At 46.2% G+C, this 16,452-nt stretch overlaps 1 protein-coding gene across 2 annotated transcripts in view; it reads left to right on the top strand.

Annotated features, from left to right (window-relative positions):
* LOC110508538 (thrombospondin type-1 domain-containing protein 4-like) overlaps nt 1-16,452 on the top strand; it is a 99,889-nt gene that overhangs the window by 37,009 nt on the left and 46,428 nt on the right. For both annotated transcript variants that reach the window (XM_036968118.1, XM_036968114.1), the window contains exon 5: nt 1,577-1,676. In XM_036968118.1, coding sequence (XP_036824013.1) covers nt 1,577-1,676 — 100 coding nt within the window. The remainder of the gene's footprint in view (nt 1-1,576; nt 1,677-16,452) is intronic.

The following is a 16,452-nucleotide window of genomic DNA, read 5'->3' as shown; positions in this document are numbered from 1 at the left end:
CAAAATCGGCAGTGTATCAAATACTTGTTCTCCCCACTGTAGGCCTAATGGTATGTCGGACTTCAGTATACATAAAGATGGTAGGTAACTTACCGGTTGACATTTCTGAATGTACGGATGATAGATGCAACCGTGTAGATGCTCAGGTTGGGCTGAACTCTCTGCCCAGCCTCCCTCATACTCAATCCATGGTTGAGCACATGGTCAACCAATGTGGCCCTGATCTCATCTGAGAGAACTGTCCGTCCGTCCGTCCGTCCTCGTCCTCGTCCTCCTCCTTCACCTCTAGCTCTTGCTTCACCATTGACTTCCATTTTCCTCCAGAACAGGAGAGCTCATCTGTGGCCTTTTATAGTGCTAAAGCTCTGATTTCTAAGTGAACAATTCAGCAGCGTTTACACCTGTGAGGAGTGGGTGTTTCCAATTGGTGTATAGAGCTTGGCATTGTGATAGGAGTTGCTTTCCGAAGGGACTAAAGATAATTTAACGTTAATGTTGTGCCTAACATAGAAAACTGTGTGTAGTGTTTTGCAAAATGTGTGATATAGAATTGAAAAGTGTAAAGCAGGAATTGTGCTTGCAATTTTGCAGACTTGGTTTCAGAGATTTGGTACATGAGTTTCAGGTTTTGGTGATTGCATTCCAAGTTCCAATTTTAGTGTGTAAACAATTGGGAAAAACAGTAATTCTGACTATTTTGAGGAAGTGTTTACTGGCTACGGCGTCTCAAGATGGACAAACAGTACTTTTGCAGTTTTTTCAAAATTTTAACGCAAAGGTCTTTTAAGGGAGTATGAGAGCACCTTTGTTTGGTTCTCGGCTAGGTGAAGGCTGAACCGAAGCATGCCGAAGGCTTCAGGCGTTTCTAGTATTAACACTGTGAGTAAGTACTGTCACTTAGTGCCTGAACTCCTTCTGCCCTCTTTATTAGTGCTTTCTGGGTGTGTCCCTCTGGGGGTTAAAGTGATTTACAGGTAGTACTATGATCTTCACTGTTCCTCTATTGGAGAAATATATCAGGTGTGCAGGTCTCCAGTACTTCTCTATTGGCCTGACTCGCACGTGCATAGACACACTTACACACACTCAGACACACACTCAGACACACACTCAGACACACACTCAGACACACACTCAGACACACACTCAGACACACACTCAGACACACACTCAGACACACACTCAGACACACACTCAGACACACAGCTCAGACACACAGCTCAGACACACACTCAGACACACAGCTCAGTGTTGGATAGGAAAGCTGGGTGGATTTATGTGTGTGTGGCTGATCCCAGAGAGTCTATTATTTCCATATGCTGCTTAGTGCATCGGCCCACTGTCAGAGCGATCATGAGACAATGGTGTGTGTGTGTGTCTGACTAATACCTCTCTCCCATTTTATGCTTGCCCTCTTAATTTGTATGACTCTCTCTCATCTCTTCTTCTCTGTTTCTCCATCCACCTAGTGTACTGGCCAGCCTTAGGGTTGGGCATGATATTATAGCCTCAATTGTCAATACTTGGGATCTACAATACTGACATGTACTTGTCCCTCCCTCCCTCTGTCTGTCAGGTATGTGTAGGAGGTGCAGACTCCAGAGCAGAGCAGTGCGCTTCCTACAACAACCAGGAGTTTATGGGCAGACTGTACGACTGGGAACCTTTCACTCAGGGTAAGTTACACGCACGCACACACACACACACACAGACAGACACAGACACACACATGCACACACACTTGTTAATGTGTATGTAGTTGTTGTGTATATGATTGTTTAAGTAAGGCCATTGTTTAGGTGTTTGACAAACCTCCCCTGGCCTGCCCAATCCACTGCAACTCACATTCTGATTGGTGATTCCAGATATATTTTGGAAGGTGCTATAAAAAGAGAGGGAGAGAAGGAGGGAGGGAAGGAGGGAGAGAGAGAGAGAGGGGGGGGGAGAGGGGGAGAGAGAGAGAGAGGCCATGATCAGATGAGCTCCTGCATTTTTCAGCATTTTCTTTAAAAAATATAGATTTAGAGTTAGATCAACTTGGATTTTATGTCAGGAACATATACAGGATGCTACCGTCTACAACATAACATTCACCTCAAATCAAAACTCAAAACCTACAACCTGATTTTGGACGGAATTACTGAACCACCTGGAAGGTTTACAACTACCAAGGATTATTATTCTATACAGCAAATTCTCTGGAAAACAGAAACCTGAAAACACCACCCAACCTGGAACTGAGTGAGTAATGTTTAGTCTGAAACTATAGATTTTTTCCATAAACCAAGAAAAATACACTACATTACTTTATAAGGACTGAATTCTAACATAATTCTGCCAAGCTTGATACAGCATCAATTAGTACTGACGTGTCAAGTGAGAGGTAACAAAGCCCATTAGCCCAACAATGGCAGGAGAGTCAAACAGTCTACTCCAACCAAATGGAGAGGCCTTAGAAGCTGCCTCCTGCTTTCAGAGGTAATTCAAATACAGTACCCTGTGTATGTAAAGAATGATAAGGCAAGAAAAGATTACAAAATGAAGCTCCTTATGGAAAATGGGAACATCAGCAACCTTATCTTCCACACAAACCATCCCCTGGCATGGCACAGTGCTATATTAGCACACTACCCCTTTGTTAAGAGAGGGGGTGTTAACGAGGGGTGGAAACTCAGAATACTTGATAACGAGGACTCTGAGTCAGCTAATATAAACCTCTATAAGTCTGGAACAGTAATGGTACAGGGCAACCCCAAACAGTTTCAGCTGAACTCTCACCTAATCAAACAATTAGACCAGCAGGAGAAGCTCTCCCTTGAGAAAGATACCCCCACCCCGAGCTGGTCAGACCAGACCTCTTCATTATATAACCCCACAGACGAGCAACCCCAAGCGGAAAGTCAACCTCCCAGCACAGAGTACTACCCTCTCATTGAAATGAAGGATCAATTTACCCAGCTGGAGGTAAGGCAGGTGGAGCTGGAACAGCAGGTGATTACATTCCAGTCAGCACAGACCCAGACAACAGTCCAGCACAACAACACTCTCTTAACCAGACCCGGAGAGCTGGAGGTGGAGAGAGACATATCTGCACTCTGGACAGTGGTGAGACAACTTCAACAGGAGAAAGAGCAGGAGAAGAACAGAGCACTAGAGGAGAGGATCAGACTGCTGGAGGAGAGGTTGAGGGGGATGGCGTGTGACAGAGAACAACCCACTAGAGAGGTGGCCACCCCCACAGAGAAGCCAGCAGAACAGCCCACCTCAGTACCCGACAAAAGTCTCGACACCACAGCAGAACAGTCCACACCAGACCCTGACCATAGCGTCGACATCACAGCAGAACAGACACATGAAGAACCCCAAGCCCAGCGGCTCTCAACCCCTCTGAGCACCCCCCCTGTCAGCCACCCTGATAGCCCTTCTGACACCCCCCACACCCACTGAGGACATACACAAGACACAGATTGTTCTCCTTATGGACTCAAATGGGAAATATATACAAGAAAAAAAAAACATTTTCCCAAACACAGTGTGTCTAAACTCTGGTGTCCAAACACCCAGCGCGCCCAAGACCTTCTGTCTGAGGACCAACTAAGTTCACCTAGCCACATAATAATACACACAGGCACAAACGACCTGAGAGCACAGCAGGAAAGGGTGGCCACAGCACTGAAGGGAGTGATTGAAAAAGCTTCTTCTACTTTCCCCAACGCACAAGTGGTTATCTCCACCCTGCTACCACGAAAAGACATCCACCTTGCCACAATACAGCGGGTAAACGCAAGTATTTCCCGTGACTGTGCCTCAAAACCAAATGTTTTCCTGGCCCACCACTCCACCCTGGACTTGAACAGCCTCTATGACCAGGTCCACCTCTACAAGGCAGCAGTGCCCACCTTTGCCCGGACTCTAAAGCACAAACGTATCCCCAACACTTCACACAGGAGCAACAGATCAATAGACACCCCACCCAGACCAGCGAGACACCCTTCCAGACCTGCAGGACCCTCCCCTGGACCTACACATAGAGGACCCACGCCAAGAGGACTTACATCCAGACCACAGCACCCCCAGCCACATCCACACCCCCACCCCAACCAATAAACACCCCCCCACGTCAACCATGCCCACACCCCATTTAGGCCCCCTCAGATCAGACCTATGCCCCTCCTGCCCACCCCATGCACCCCATCCCTGCAAAGAGGGCCTCAACATGGAAGTCACAGACCCAGACAGGTAGTGAGTGGGCAAACAGGCCCAACCCCCACTCTTACACTAGCCCAAGCCAATGGAATGTACCAGATGCTCAGCAGGCTCTGCTCACACTTACTGGCCTGAGGCCAAACCACGACCAACAACATTAGACCCTTTATGGAACACAAAGCCTTCACTATATCATCCTGGAATATCCAAGGCCTGAGGTCATCTGCCTTTGGCCTAAAGAGCAGGAACCCGGACTTCACCAAAGAAATCGGTAATACAGACATTGTCATCCTGCAAGAAACCCGGTATAAAGGAGACGGACCCACTGGTTGCCCTCTAGGTTGCAGAGAGCTGGTAGTCCCATCCACCAAACTACCAGGTGTGAAACAGGGAAGGGACTCAGGGGGTATGCTAATTTCGTATAGAGCAGACCTAACTCACTCCATTAAATTAATCAAAACAGGAACATTTTACATTTGGCTAGAAATTCAAAAGGAAATTATCTTAACAGAGAAAAATGTCCTCCTGTGTGCTACCTATATCCCCCCACTAGAATCCCCATACTTTAATGAAGACAGATTCTCCATCCTGGAGGGGGAAATCAATCATTTCCATGCCCAGGGACATGTACTAGTCTGTGGCGACCTAAATGCCAGAACCGGACAAGAACCTGACACCCTCAGCACACAGGGGGACAAACACCTGCCTGCAGGTGACAGCATTCCCTCCCACATATGCCCTCCTAGGCACGACTATGACAACATAACCAACAAAAACGGGTCACAACTCCTGCAGCGCTGTCGCACGCTGGGTATGTACATAGTCAATGGTAGGCTTCGAGGGGACTCCTATGGTAGGTACACCTATAGCTCGTCTCTTGGCAGTAGTACTGTAGACTACTTTATCACTGACCTCAACCCAGTCTCTCAGAGCGTTCACAGTCAGCCCACTGACACCCCTATCAGACCACAGCAAAATCACAGTCTATTTGAACAGAGCAATACTCAATCATGAGGCATCAAAGCCAAAGGAACTGAGTACCATTAAGAAATGCTATAGATGGAAGGAATGCAGTTTGGAAACCTACCAAAAAACAATTAGGCAACAACAAATTCAATCCCTTTTAGACAATTTCCTGGGTAAAACGTTCCACTGTAATAGTGAAGGTGTAAACTTGGCAGTAGAAAATCTTAACAGTATATTTGACCTCTCAGCTTCCCTATCAAATTTTTTAAAATCTCAAATAGAAAACCGAAGAAAATGAACAACAATGACAAATGGTTTGATGAAGAATGCAAAAATCTAAGAAAGAAATTGAGAAACCTGTCCAACCAAAAACATAGAGACCCGGAAAACCTGAGTCTACGCCTTCACTATGGTGAATCACTAAAACAATACAGAAATACACTACGGGAAAAAAAGGAACAGCACGTCAGAAATCAGCTCAATGTAATTGAAGAATCCATGGACTCTAACCACTTCTGGGAAAATTGGAAAACACTAAACAAACAACAACATGAAGAATGATCTATCCAAAATGGAGATGTATGGGTAAACCACTTCTCCAATCTTTTTGGCTCTATAACAAATAATAAAGAGCAAAAACAAATACATGATAAAATATAAATCTTAGAATCAACTATTAAAGACTACCAGAACCCACTGGATTCTCCAATTACCTTGAATGAGCTACAGGACAAAATAAAAACTCTCCAACCCAAAAAGGCATGTGGTGTTGATGGTATCCTTAATGAAATGATCAAATATACAGACAACAAATTCCAATTGGCTATACTCAAACTCTTTAACATCATCCTTAGCTCTGGCATCTTCCCCAATACTTGGAACCAAGGACTGATCACCCTATTCCACAAAAGTGGAGACAAATTTGACCCCAATAACTACCTTGGGAAAATCCTCTGCATTATCATTAACAGCAGACTCGTACATTTCCTCAATTAAAACAATGTACTGAGCAAATGTCAAATTGGCTTTTTACCAAATTACCGTACAACAGACCATGTATTCACCCTGCACACCCTAATTGACAACCAAACAAACCAAAAGAAAGGCAAAGTCTTCTCATGCTTTGTTGATTTCAAAAAGCCTTCGACTCAATTTGGCATGAGGGTCTGCTGTATAAATTGATGGAAAGTGGTGTTGGGGGTAAAACATACGACATTATAAAATCCATGTACACAAACAACAAGTGTGCGGTTAAAATTGGCAAAAAACACACTGATTTCTTCCCACAGGTCCGTGGGGTGAGACAGGGATGTAGCTTAAGCCCCACCCTATTCAACATATATACAGTGGGGCAAAAAAGTATTTAGTCAGCCACCAATTGTGCAAGTTCTCCCACTTAAATCCCACCATAATTTGCAAATAAATTCATAAAAAATCCTACAATGTGATTTTCTGGATTTTTTTTTCTCATTTTGTCTGTCATAGTTGAAGTGTACCTATGATGAAAATTACAGGCCTCTCTCAGACCTGGGTCCTGACCGTAAATCTCAGTAAGACCAAAATAATGGTGTTCCAAAAAAGGTCCAGTCGCCAGGACCACAAATACAAATTCCATCTAGACACTGTTGCCCTAGAGCACACAAAAAACTATACATACCTTGGCCTAAACATCAGCGCCACAGGTAACTTCCACAAAGCCGTGAACGATCTGAGAGACAAGGCAAGAAGGGCATTCTATGCCATCAAAAGGAGCATAAAATTCAACATACCAATTAGGATCTGGCTAAAAATACTTGAATCAGTCATAGAGCCCATTGCCCTTCATGGTTGTGAGGTCTGGGGTCCGCTCACCAACCAAGACTTCACAAAATGGAACAAACACCAAATTGAGACTCTGCATGTAGAATTCTGCAAAAATATCCTTTGTGTACAGCGTAGAACACCAAATAATGCATGCAGAGCAGAATTAGGCCGATACCCACTAATTATCAAAATCCATAACAAAGCCATCACCTACAGAGAGATGAACCTGGAGAAGAGCAAGCTTGTCCTGGGGCTCTGTTCACAAACACAAACACACCCCACAGAGCTCCAGGACAGCAGCACAATTAGACCCAACCAAATCATGAGAAAACAAAAAGATAATTACTTGACACATTGGAAAGAATTTAAAAAACTGAGCAAACTAGAATGCTATTTGGTCCTAAACACAGAGTACACAGTGGCAGAATTCCTGACCATGTACAGACTATGAGCATAGCCTTGCTATTGAGAAAGGCCGCCGTAGGCAGACATGGCTGTCAAGAGAAGACAGGCTATGTGCACACTGCCCACAAAATGAGGTGGAAACTGAGCTGCACTTCCTAACCTCCTGCCCAATGTATGACCATATTAGAGAGACATACTTCCCTCAGATTACACAGATCCACAAAGAATTAAAAACAAATCCAACTCCCATATCTACTTGGTGAAATTACTCAGTGTGCCATCACAGCAGCAAGATTTGTGACCTGTTGCCACAAGAAAAGGGCAACCAGTGAAGAACAAACACCATTGTAAATACAACCCATATTTATGCTTATTTATTTTCCCTTGTGTACTTTAACCATTTGTACATTGTTACAACACTATATATATATATATATATAATATGACATTTGTAATTTTACTTCTGTATGTGTAATGTTTACTGTTCATTTGTATTGTTTATTTCACTTTTGTATATTATCTACCTCACTCTCTTGAGAGAGAGAGAGAGAGAGAGAGAGAGAGAGAGAGAGAGAGAGAGAGAGAGAGAGAGAGAGAGAGAAAGAGAAAGGTAGTGATCAGATGTGCCCCAGCATTGTGTGTGCGTGTGCTTGTGCATATGCAGGTGTGTTTGTTGGACAGAATGTGAGAGAGTGTTGGAATGTGAGAGAGTGTTAGAATGTGTGTGAGTGAGTAGTTGTCTTTGTTTTAGGACCAAACTAGAGGGAAGGAGAGGGAGACAACTGTAAACAGTGATTTGAGGAAAGACAGAGAAAAGAAAAGAAAGAACGAGAGATGGGGAATCATAAACATACATAGGGATTAAGTGAGTGAAGGGAAAACAGGAATGGGGGAGAGAGGAGGGAAAGAGAGACAGCTGTAGAATCATATCATCAAGAATTTGTCACTGTTCTGACAGATTAATGCATATGTGTGTGTTTCCGCGAGCATGTGTGTGTGTGTGTGATTGTGTGTGTGTGTGGGAAAACTACCATGTAAATTGTTCTGAGTGTGCTAGTGTGTGTGTGTGTAAATGTGACCGCTGTATCAGTTGTCTACAGCCCCTCTGCTGACAGAACTATGACACCATAGAGTTACATTGACCAGGAAGCGTAGAGCTATAAAACCACTGATCTATGAGACCGGAGATCTAGAACACACAGGAACACAACACTGAGGCTGCATATCTATGTTGAGAGAGAGTCATGGTCAGGGTAGGACTGATCTATGTGGACTGAGGCTGTATATCTATGTTGAGAGTCATGGTCATGGTAGGACTGATCTATGTGGACTGAGGCTGTATATCTATGTTGAGAGTCATGGTCAGGTAAGGGCTGATCTATGTGGACTGAAGCTGTGTAGCTATGATGAGAGCCATGGTCAGGGTAGGGCTGATCTATGTTGCGAGAGAGTCATGGCCATCGTAGGTCTGATCTATGTGGACTGAGGCTGTATATCTATGTTGAGAGTCATGGTCAGGGTAGGTCTGATCTATGTGGACTAAGGCTGTATAGCTATGATGAGAGTCATGGTCAGGGTAGGGCTGATCTATTCTGGACTGAGGCTGTATATCTATGTTGAGAGTCATGGTCAGGTAAGGGCTGATCTATGTGGACTGAAGCTGTGTAGCTATGATGAGAGCCATGGTCAGGGTAGGGCTGATCTATGTTGCGAGAGAGTCATGGCCATCGTAGGTCTGATCTATGTGGACTGAGGCTGTATATCTATGTTGAGAGTCATGGTCAGGGTAGGTCTGATCTATGTGGACTAAGGCTGTATAGCTATGATGAGAGTCATGGTCAGGGTAGGGCTGATCTATTCTGGACTGAGGCTGTATATCTATGTTGAGAGTCATGGTAGGTCTGATCTATGTGGCCTGAGGCTGTATATCTATGATGAGAGCCATGGTCAGGGTAGGTCTGATCTATGTGGACTGAGGCTGTATATCTATGTTGAGAGTCATGGTCAGGTAAGGGCTGATCTATGTGGACTGAAGCTATGTAGCTATGATGAGAGCCATGGTCAGGGTAGGGCTGATCTATGTGGACTGAGGCTGCATATCTATGTTGAGAGAGAGTCATGGTCAGGGTAGGATTGATCTATGTGGACTGAGGCTGTATATCTATGTTCAGAGTCATGGTTAGGGTAGGTCTGATCTATGTGGACTGAGGCTGTATATCTATGTTGGGAGAGAGTCATGGTAAATGTAGGTCTGGTCTTTGTGGATTGAGGCTGCATATCTATGTTGAGAGAGAGTCATGGTCAGCGTAGGTCTGATCTATGTGGACTGAGGCTGCATATCTATGTTGAGAGTTATGGTCATGGTAGGACTGATCTATGTAGACTGAGGCTGTATATCTATGTTGAGAGTCATGGTCAGGTAAGGGCTGATCTATGTGGACTGAAGCTGTGTAGCTATGATGAGAGCCATGGTCAGGGTAGGGCTGATCTATGTTGCGAGAGAGTCATGGCCATCGTAGGTCTGATCTATGTGGACTGAGGCTGTATATCTATGATGAGAGCCATGGTCAGGGTAGGTCTGATCTATGTGGACTGAGGCTGTATATCTATGTTGAGAGTCATGGTCAGGTAAGGGCTGATCTATGTGGACTGAAGCTGTGTAGCTATGATGAGAGCCATGGTCAGGGTAGGGCTGATCTATGTGGACTGAGGCTGTATATCTATGTTGGGAGAGAGCCATGGTAAAGGTAGGTCTGATCTATGTGGACTGAGGCTGCATATCTATGTTGAGAGTGAGTCATGGTCAGGGTAGGACTGATCTATGTGGACTGAGGCTGTCCACATAGATCAGTCCTACCCTAACCATGACTCTCTCTCAACATAGTTATACAGCCTCAGTCCACATAGATCAGCCCTACCCTGACCATGACCATGACTCTCAACATACATATACAGCCTCAGTCCACATAGATCAGTCCTACCCTGAGAGTCATGGTCATGGTAGGACTGATCTATGTGGACTGAGGCTGTATAAACATGTTGAGAGAGAGTCATGGTCATGGTAGGACTGATCTATGTGGACTGAGGCTGCATATCTATGTTGAGAGTGAGTCATGGTCAGGGTAGGACTGATCTATGTGGACTGAGGCTGTATATCTATGTTGAGAGTCATGGTCATGGTAGGACTGATCTATGTGGACCGAGGCTGTATATCTATGTTGAGAGTCATGGTCATGATCAGGGTAGGGCTGATTTATGTTGACTGAGGCTGTATAGCTATGCTGAGAAAGAGTCATGGTTAGGGTAGGGCTGATCTATGTGGACTGAGGTTGTATATCTATGATGAGAGTCATGGTTAGGGAAGGGCTGATCTATGTGGACTGAGCTTATATCTATGTTGAAAGAGTCATGGTCAGGGTAGGTCTGATCTATGTGGACTGAGCTTATATCTATGTTGAAAGAGTCATGGTCATGGTAGGACTGGAGAGACAAGCTGTCTGCACAAACAGACAAAGCCTTTCCTCAGGTGTGTGGGTGTGTGTGTGTGTGTGTGTGTGTCTGTTGAGCGTGGGGGGTGAGTGTGTGTTGGGCGTGGGTGGGTAAGTGTGTGTTGGGTGTGAGGGGTGAGTGTGTGTGTGTGCGTGTGTGTGCACTTGAGATGTTGTGTGGGTAATATTACTAACATTACAAGACCATTAATCTCTCTGAAGTAAACAGAATTAAAGTGTTTGTCTAATAAGTGTCTAGAGGCTCCATGGACGTGTGTGTGTGTGTGTGCGCAGCATACATATATTTACAGGTGTATATACAGTATGTCCCTTTGCCAACAGACCACTCCACTCACTTCCTCTGTGTACATACTGGACGTCTGTGTTTACTAACAGCTGTTCCTGCTCCACACAACTGAACTCAACATACAGGATATTAACACAGACTATAAACTGTACCTGACCCTTAAACTAACTTGTAGTGTCAATGCTAGCTACACAGTGATTTATTTAATTTCCTTTCAGAATTCAGTCATGACAACATTCACAGCACTAGGATGTGCATGGTGTTCATTCATAGCACTAGGATGTGCATGGTGTTCATTCATAGCACTAGGATGTGCATGGTGTTCATTCACAGCACTAGGATGTGCATGGTGTTCATTCATAGCACTAGGATGTGCATGGTGTTCATTCATAGCACTAGGATGTGCATGGTGTTCATTCATAGCACTAGGATGTGCATGGTGTTCATTCATAGCACTAGGATGTGCATGGTGTTCATTCATAGCATTAGGATGTGCATGGTGTTCATTCATAGCACTAGGATGTGCATGGTGTTCATTCATAGCACTAGGATGTTAATGGTGTTCATTCATAGCACTAGGATGTGCATGGTGTTCATTCATAGCATTAGGATGTGCATGGTGTTCATTCATAGCACTAGGATGTGCATGGTGTTCATTCATAGAATTAGGATGTGCATGGTGTTCATTCATAGCACTAGGATGTGCATGGTGTTCATTCATAGCACTAGGATGTTAATGGTGTTCATTCATAGCACTAGGATGTTAATGGTGTTCATTCACAGCACTAGGATGTGCATGGTTGTCACGCCCTGACCGTAGAGAGCCTTTTTATGTCTCTATTTGGTTTGGTCAGGGTGTGATTTGGATGTGCATTCTATGTGTTGTGTTTGGCCGAGTGTGGTTCCCAATCAGAGGCAGCTGTCTATCGTTGTCTCTGATTGGGAATCATACTTAGGTAGCCTTTTTTCCCACCTATGTTGTGGGATCTTGTCCTTGTCTTGTTGCAGTTGAGCCCCACAAGGCTGTATGTTTCGTTGGTTCTCTCTTTCTTGTTTTTGTGGTTACCTACCCCACGCTGCATCTTGGTCCACTTCTTCAGACGAGCGTTACAGAAGATCCCACCACAAAAATACCAAGCAGCGTTTTCTGGAGGAGTGGACATGGGAGGAGATACTGGAGGGCAAGGGACCCTGGGCGCAGGCTGGAGAATATCGCCGTCCTAAGGTAGAAATGGAAGCAGCAATAGCGGAACGGCGAAGATACAGGCAGCCCCCCCAAAAAATTTGGAAGGGGCACACGAGGAGATTGGCGGAGTCAGGTTATAGACCTGAGTCAACTCCCTGTGATTACCGTGGGGAGAGTGTGACTAGTCAGGCCCCATGTTATGCGGCTCTGCGCAGTGTGTCTCCGGTGCGCATGCACAGCCCGGTGCGCTACTTTTCAGCTCCTCGCATTTGTCGAGCTAGAATGGCATTCAGCCAGGATAGATGGTGCCGGCTCAGCGCATCTGGCCTCCAGTGCGTCTCTTCGGTCCAAGATATCCTGCGGCGGCTCTGCGCACTGTGTCTCCGGTGCGCTTTCACAGCCCAGTGCGTCCTGTGCCAACGCCCCGCAGGTGCCGGGCTAGGGTGAGCATCCAGCTAGGACGGGTTGTGTCTGCGCTCCAGACCTCCAGTGCGTCTCCACGGCCCAGTATATCCGGTGCCAGCTCCACGAACCCAGCCTCCAGTGATGATCCATGGCACGAAGCCTGCAGTGATGATCCATGGCACGAAGCCTCCAGTGATGATCCATGGCACGAAGCCTGCAGTGATGATCCATTGCACGAAGCCTCCAGTGATGATCCATGGCACGAAGCCTCCAGTGATGATCCATGGCACGAAGCCTCCAGTGATGATCCATGGCACGAAGCCTCCAGTGATGATCCATGGCACGAAGCCTCCAGGAATAATCCATGGCACGAAGCCTCCAGTGATGATCCATGGCGCGAAGCCTCCAGTGATGATCCATGGCACGAAGCCTCCAGCAACGGTCCCTAGTCCGGAGCCTCCAGCGATGGTCCCCAGTCCGGGGCCTGCAGCGAGGGTCCCCAGTCCGAGGCCTGCAGCGAGGGTCCCCAGTCCGAGGCCTGCAGCGAGGGTCCCTAATCCGGGGCCTGCAGAGAGGGTCCCCAGTCCGGGGTCGGCGACAAGGGTTCCCGCACCAGAGGTGCCACCAAAGTGGGAGGAGCCAGAGGTGGTGCGGGATCTGCGTCCCACACCGGAGCCGCCAGAGAGGATAGATGCCCACCCGGACCCTCCCCTATAGGTTCAGGTTTTGCGGCCTGAGTCCGCACCTTTGAGGGGGGGTACTGTCACTCCCTGACCTTAGAGAGCCTTTTTATGTCTCTATTTGGTTTGGTCAGGGTGTGATTTTGGTGGGCATTCTATGTGTTGTATTTCTTTGTGTTTGGCCGAGTGTGGTTCCCAATCAGAGGCAGCTGTCTATCGTTGTCTCTGATTGGGAATCATACTTAGGTAGCCTTTTTTCCCACCTATGTTGTGGGATCTTGTCCTTGTCTTGTTGCAGTTGAGCCCCACAAGGCTGTATGTTTCGTTGGTTCTCTCTTTCTTGTTTTTGTGGTTACCTACCCCACGCTGCATCTTGGTCCACTTCTTCAGACGAGCGTTACAATGGTGTTCATTCATAGCACTAGGATGTGCATGGTGTTCATTCATAGCACTAGGATGTTAATGGTGTTCATTCATAGCACTAGGATGTGCATGGTGTTCATTCATAGCACTAGGATGTGCATGGTGTTCGTTCCATGCACAAAAACATCAACAGTAGAGCATCCCATGACATGTATAATATAACCCTGGATGCTGATTGGCTGAAAAACTCCTTGTTTACTGTTCTATTTACGTTGGTAACCTGTTGATAATAGCAATAAGAGACCTCAGGGGTTTGTGGTTTATGACCTATATACCACGGCATAAGAACAGCCATAAGCCGTGGTATATTGGCCCTATACCAAACCCACTCATACCGTATTGCTTAATTATAATACAACTATGTTATACAAATACTTCCCATATATTCCTTTCTTCTTACAGTATGTAAACGCAGCAAAAAAACAAACGTCCTCTCACTGTCAGCTGCGTTTATTTTCAGCAATCTTAATGTGTGAATATTTGTATGAACATAACAAGATTCAACAACTGAGACAAACTGAACAAGTTCCACAGACATGTGACTAACAGAAATGGAATAATGTGTTCCTGAACAAAGGGAGGGTCAAAATCAATAGTAACAGTCAGTATCTGGTGTGGCCACCAGCTGCATTAAGTACTGCAGTGCATCTCCTCCTCATGGACTGTACCAGATTTACCAGTTCTTGCTGTGAGATGTTACCCCACTCTTCCATGGCACCTGCAAGTTCCCGGACATTTCTGTGGGGAATGGCCCTAGCCCTCACCCTCCGATCCAACAGGTCCCAGACGTGCTCAATGGAAGATACGGGCTCTTCGCTGGCCATGGCAGAACACTGACATTCCTGTCTTGCAGGAAATCACGCACAGAACGAGCAGTATGGCTGGTGGCATTGTCATGCTGAAGGGTCATGTCAGAATGAGCCTGCAGGAAGGGTACCACATGAGGGAGGAGGATGTCTTCCTTGTAATGCACAGCGTTGAGATTGCCTCCAATGACAACCTCAGTCTGATGATGCTGTGACACACCGCCCCAGACCGTGACGGACCCTCCACCTCCAAATCGATCCCGCTCCAGAGTACAGGCCTCGGTGTGACGCTCATTCCTTCAATGATAAACACAGATCCGACCATCACCCCTGGTGAGACAAAACCACAACTCATCAGTGAAGAGCACTTTTTGCCAGTCCTGTCTGGTCCAGCAACGGTGGGTTTGTGTCCATAGGCGACGTTGTTGCCAGTGATGTCTGCTGAGGACCTGCCTTACATCAGGCCTACAAGCCCTCAGTCCAGCCTCTCTGTCTATTGCGGACAGTCTGAGCACTGATGGAGGGATTGTGCACTCCTGGTGTAACTCGGGCAGTTGTTGTTGCCATCCTGTACCTGTCCCGCAGGTGTGATGTTCAGATGTACCGATCCTGTGCAGGTGTTGTTACACGTGGTCTGCCACTGCGAGGACAATCAGCTGTCTGTCCTGTCTCCCTGTAGCGCTGTCTTAGGCGTCTCACAGTACGGACATTGCAATTTATTGCCCTGGTCACATCTGCAGTCCTCATGCCTCCCTGCAGAATGCCTAAGGCACGTTCACGCAGATGAGTAGGGACCCTGGGCATCTTTCTTTTTGTTTTTTTCAGAGTCAGTAGAAAGGCCTCTTTAGTGTCCTAAGTTTTCATAACTGTGACCTTAATTGCCTACCGTCTGTAAGCTGTTAGTGTCTTAACGACCGTTCCACAGGTGCATGTTCATTAATTGTTTATGGTTCATTGAACAAGCATGGGAAACAGTGTTTAAACCCTTTGCAATGAAGATCTGTGTAGTATTTTGGATTTTTCCAAACTGTCTTTGAAAGACAGGGTCCTGAAAAAGGGATGTTTCTTTTTTTGCTGAGTTTATAAAAGTTAGCATTGTGGTATTGACGTTAGGGTGTGCAGGTGTTATTTTTTTATTTTTTTTGCAGCTCATCCCCTCTCAGAGTACTCGTCCTCCCCACTTCCTGTCTCGCTGCCTCTCTCTTTCTCTCTCTCCGGAGTTTGTTTAGGACAGCGACAGCCGGGAAGTATATTTAGACTACGTATGTTCACACTGTCTGAACACTAAGCTCAGCAGAGAGGGAGGGAGGGAGAGAGAGGGAGGGAGGGGGAGGGAGAGAGAGGGAGGGAGAGAGAGGGAGGGAGGGAGGGAGGGAGAGAGAGGGAGAGAGAGGGAGAGAGAGAGGGGAGGAGGGGGAGGACTGCAATGATGGAGAAGGGAAGGAAATATGGAGGGACTCAAATAGAGAAAGATAGTGAGGGAGGGGTGGGAATTCTTCCTTTCCCCCTCTCTCGCTCTCTTTCTCTCACTCTCTCTCTCACACTCTATTTCTTTCTCTCTTGCTCTCTCTCTCCCCCTCTCTCTCTCCCTCTCTCTCTCCCTTTCTCTCTCTCTTCACTCTCTCATTCTGTTACTGTCTCCAGTCTCAAAGATAACTACGACTGATAGAGAGAACAAGAGAGAGGGGGGTGGGGGATTCTTCCTTTCCCCCTTTCTCGCTCTCTTTCTCTCACTCTCTCTCTCACACTCTCTTTCTTTCTCTCTCTCTCTCCCTCT

This window comes from Oncorhynchus mykiss, chromosome 3, assembly GCF_013265735.2.
Source record: "Oncorhynchus mykiss isolate Arlee chromosome 3, USDA_OmykA_1.1, whole genome shotgun sequence".
NCBI lineage: Eukaryota > Metazoa > Chordata > Actinopteri > Salmoniformes > Salmonidae > Oncorhynchus > Oncorhynchus mykiss.
The sequence above is the reverse complement of the archived record's forward strand: the minus strand, read 5'-3'. Positions and strand labels throughout refer to the sequence as shown.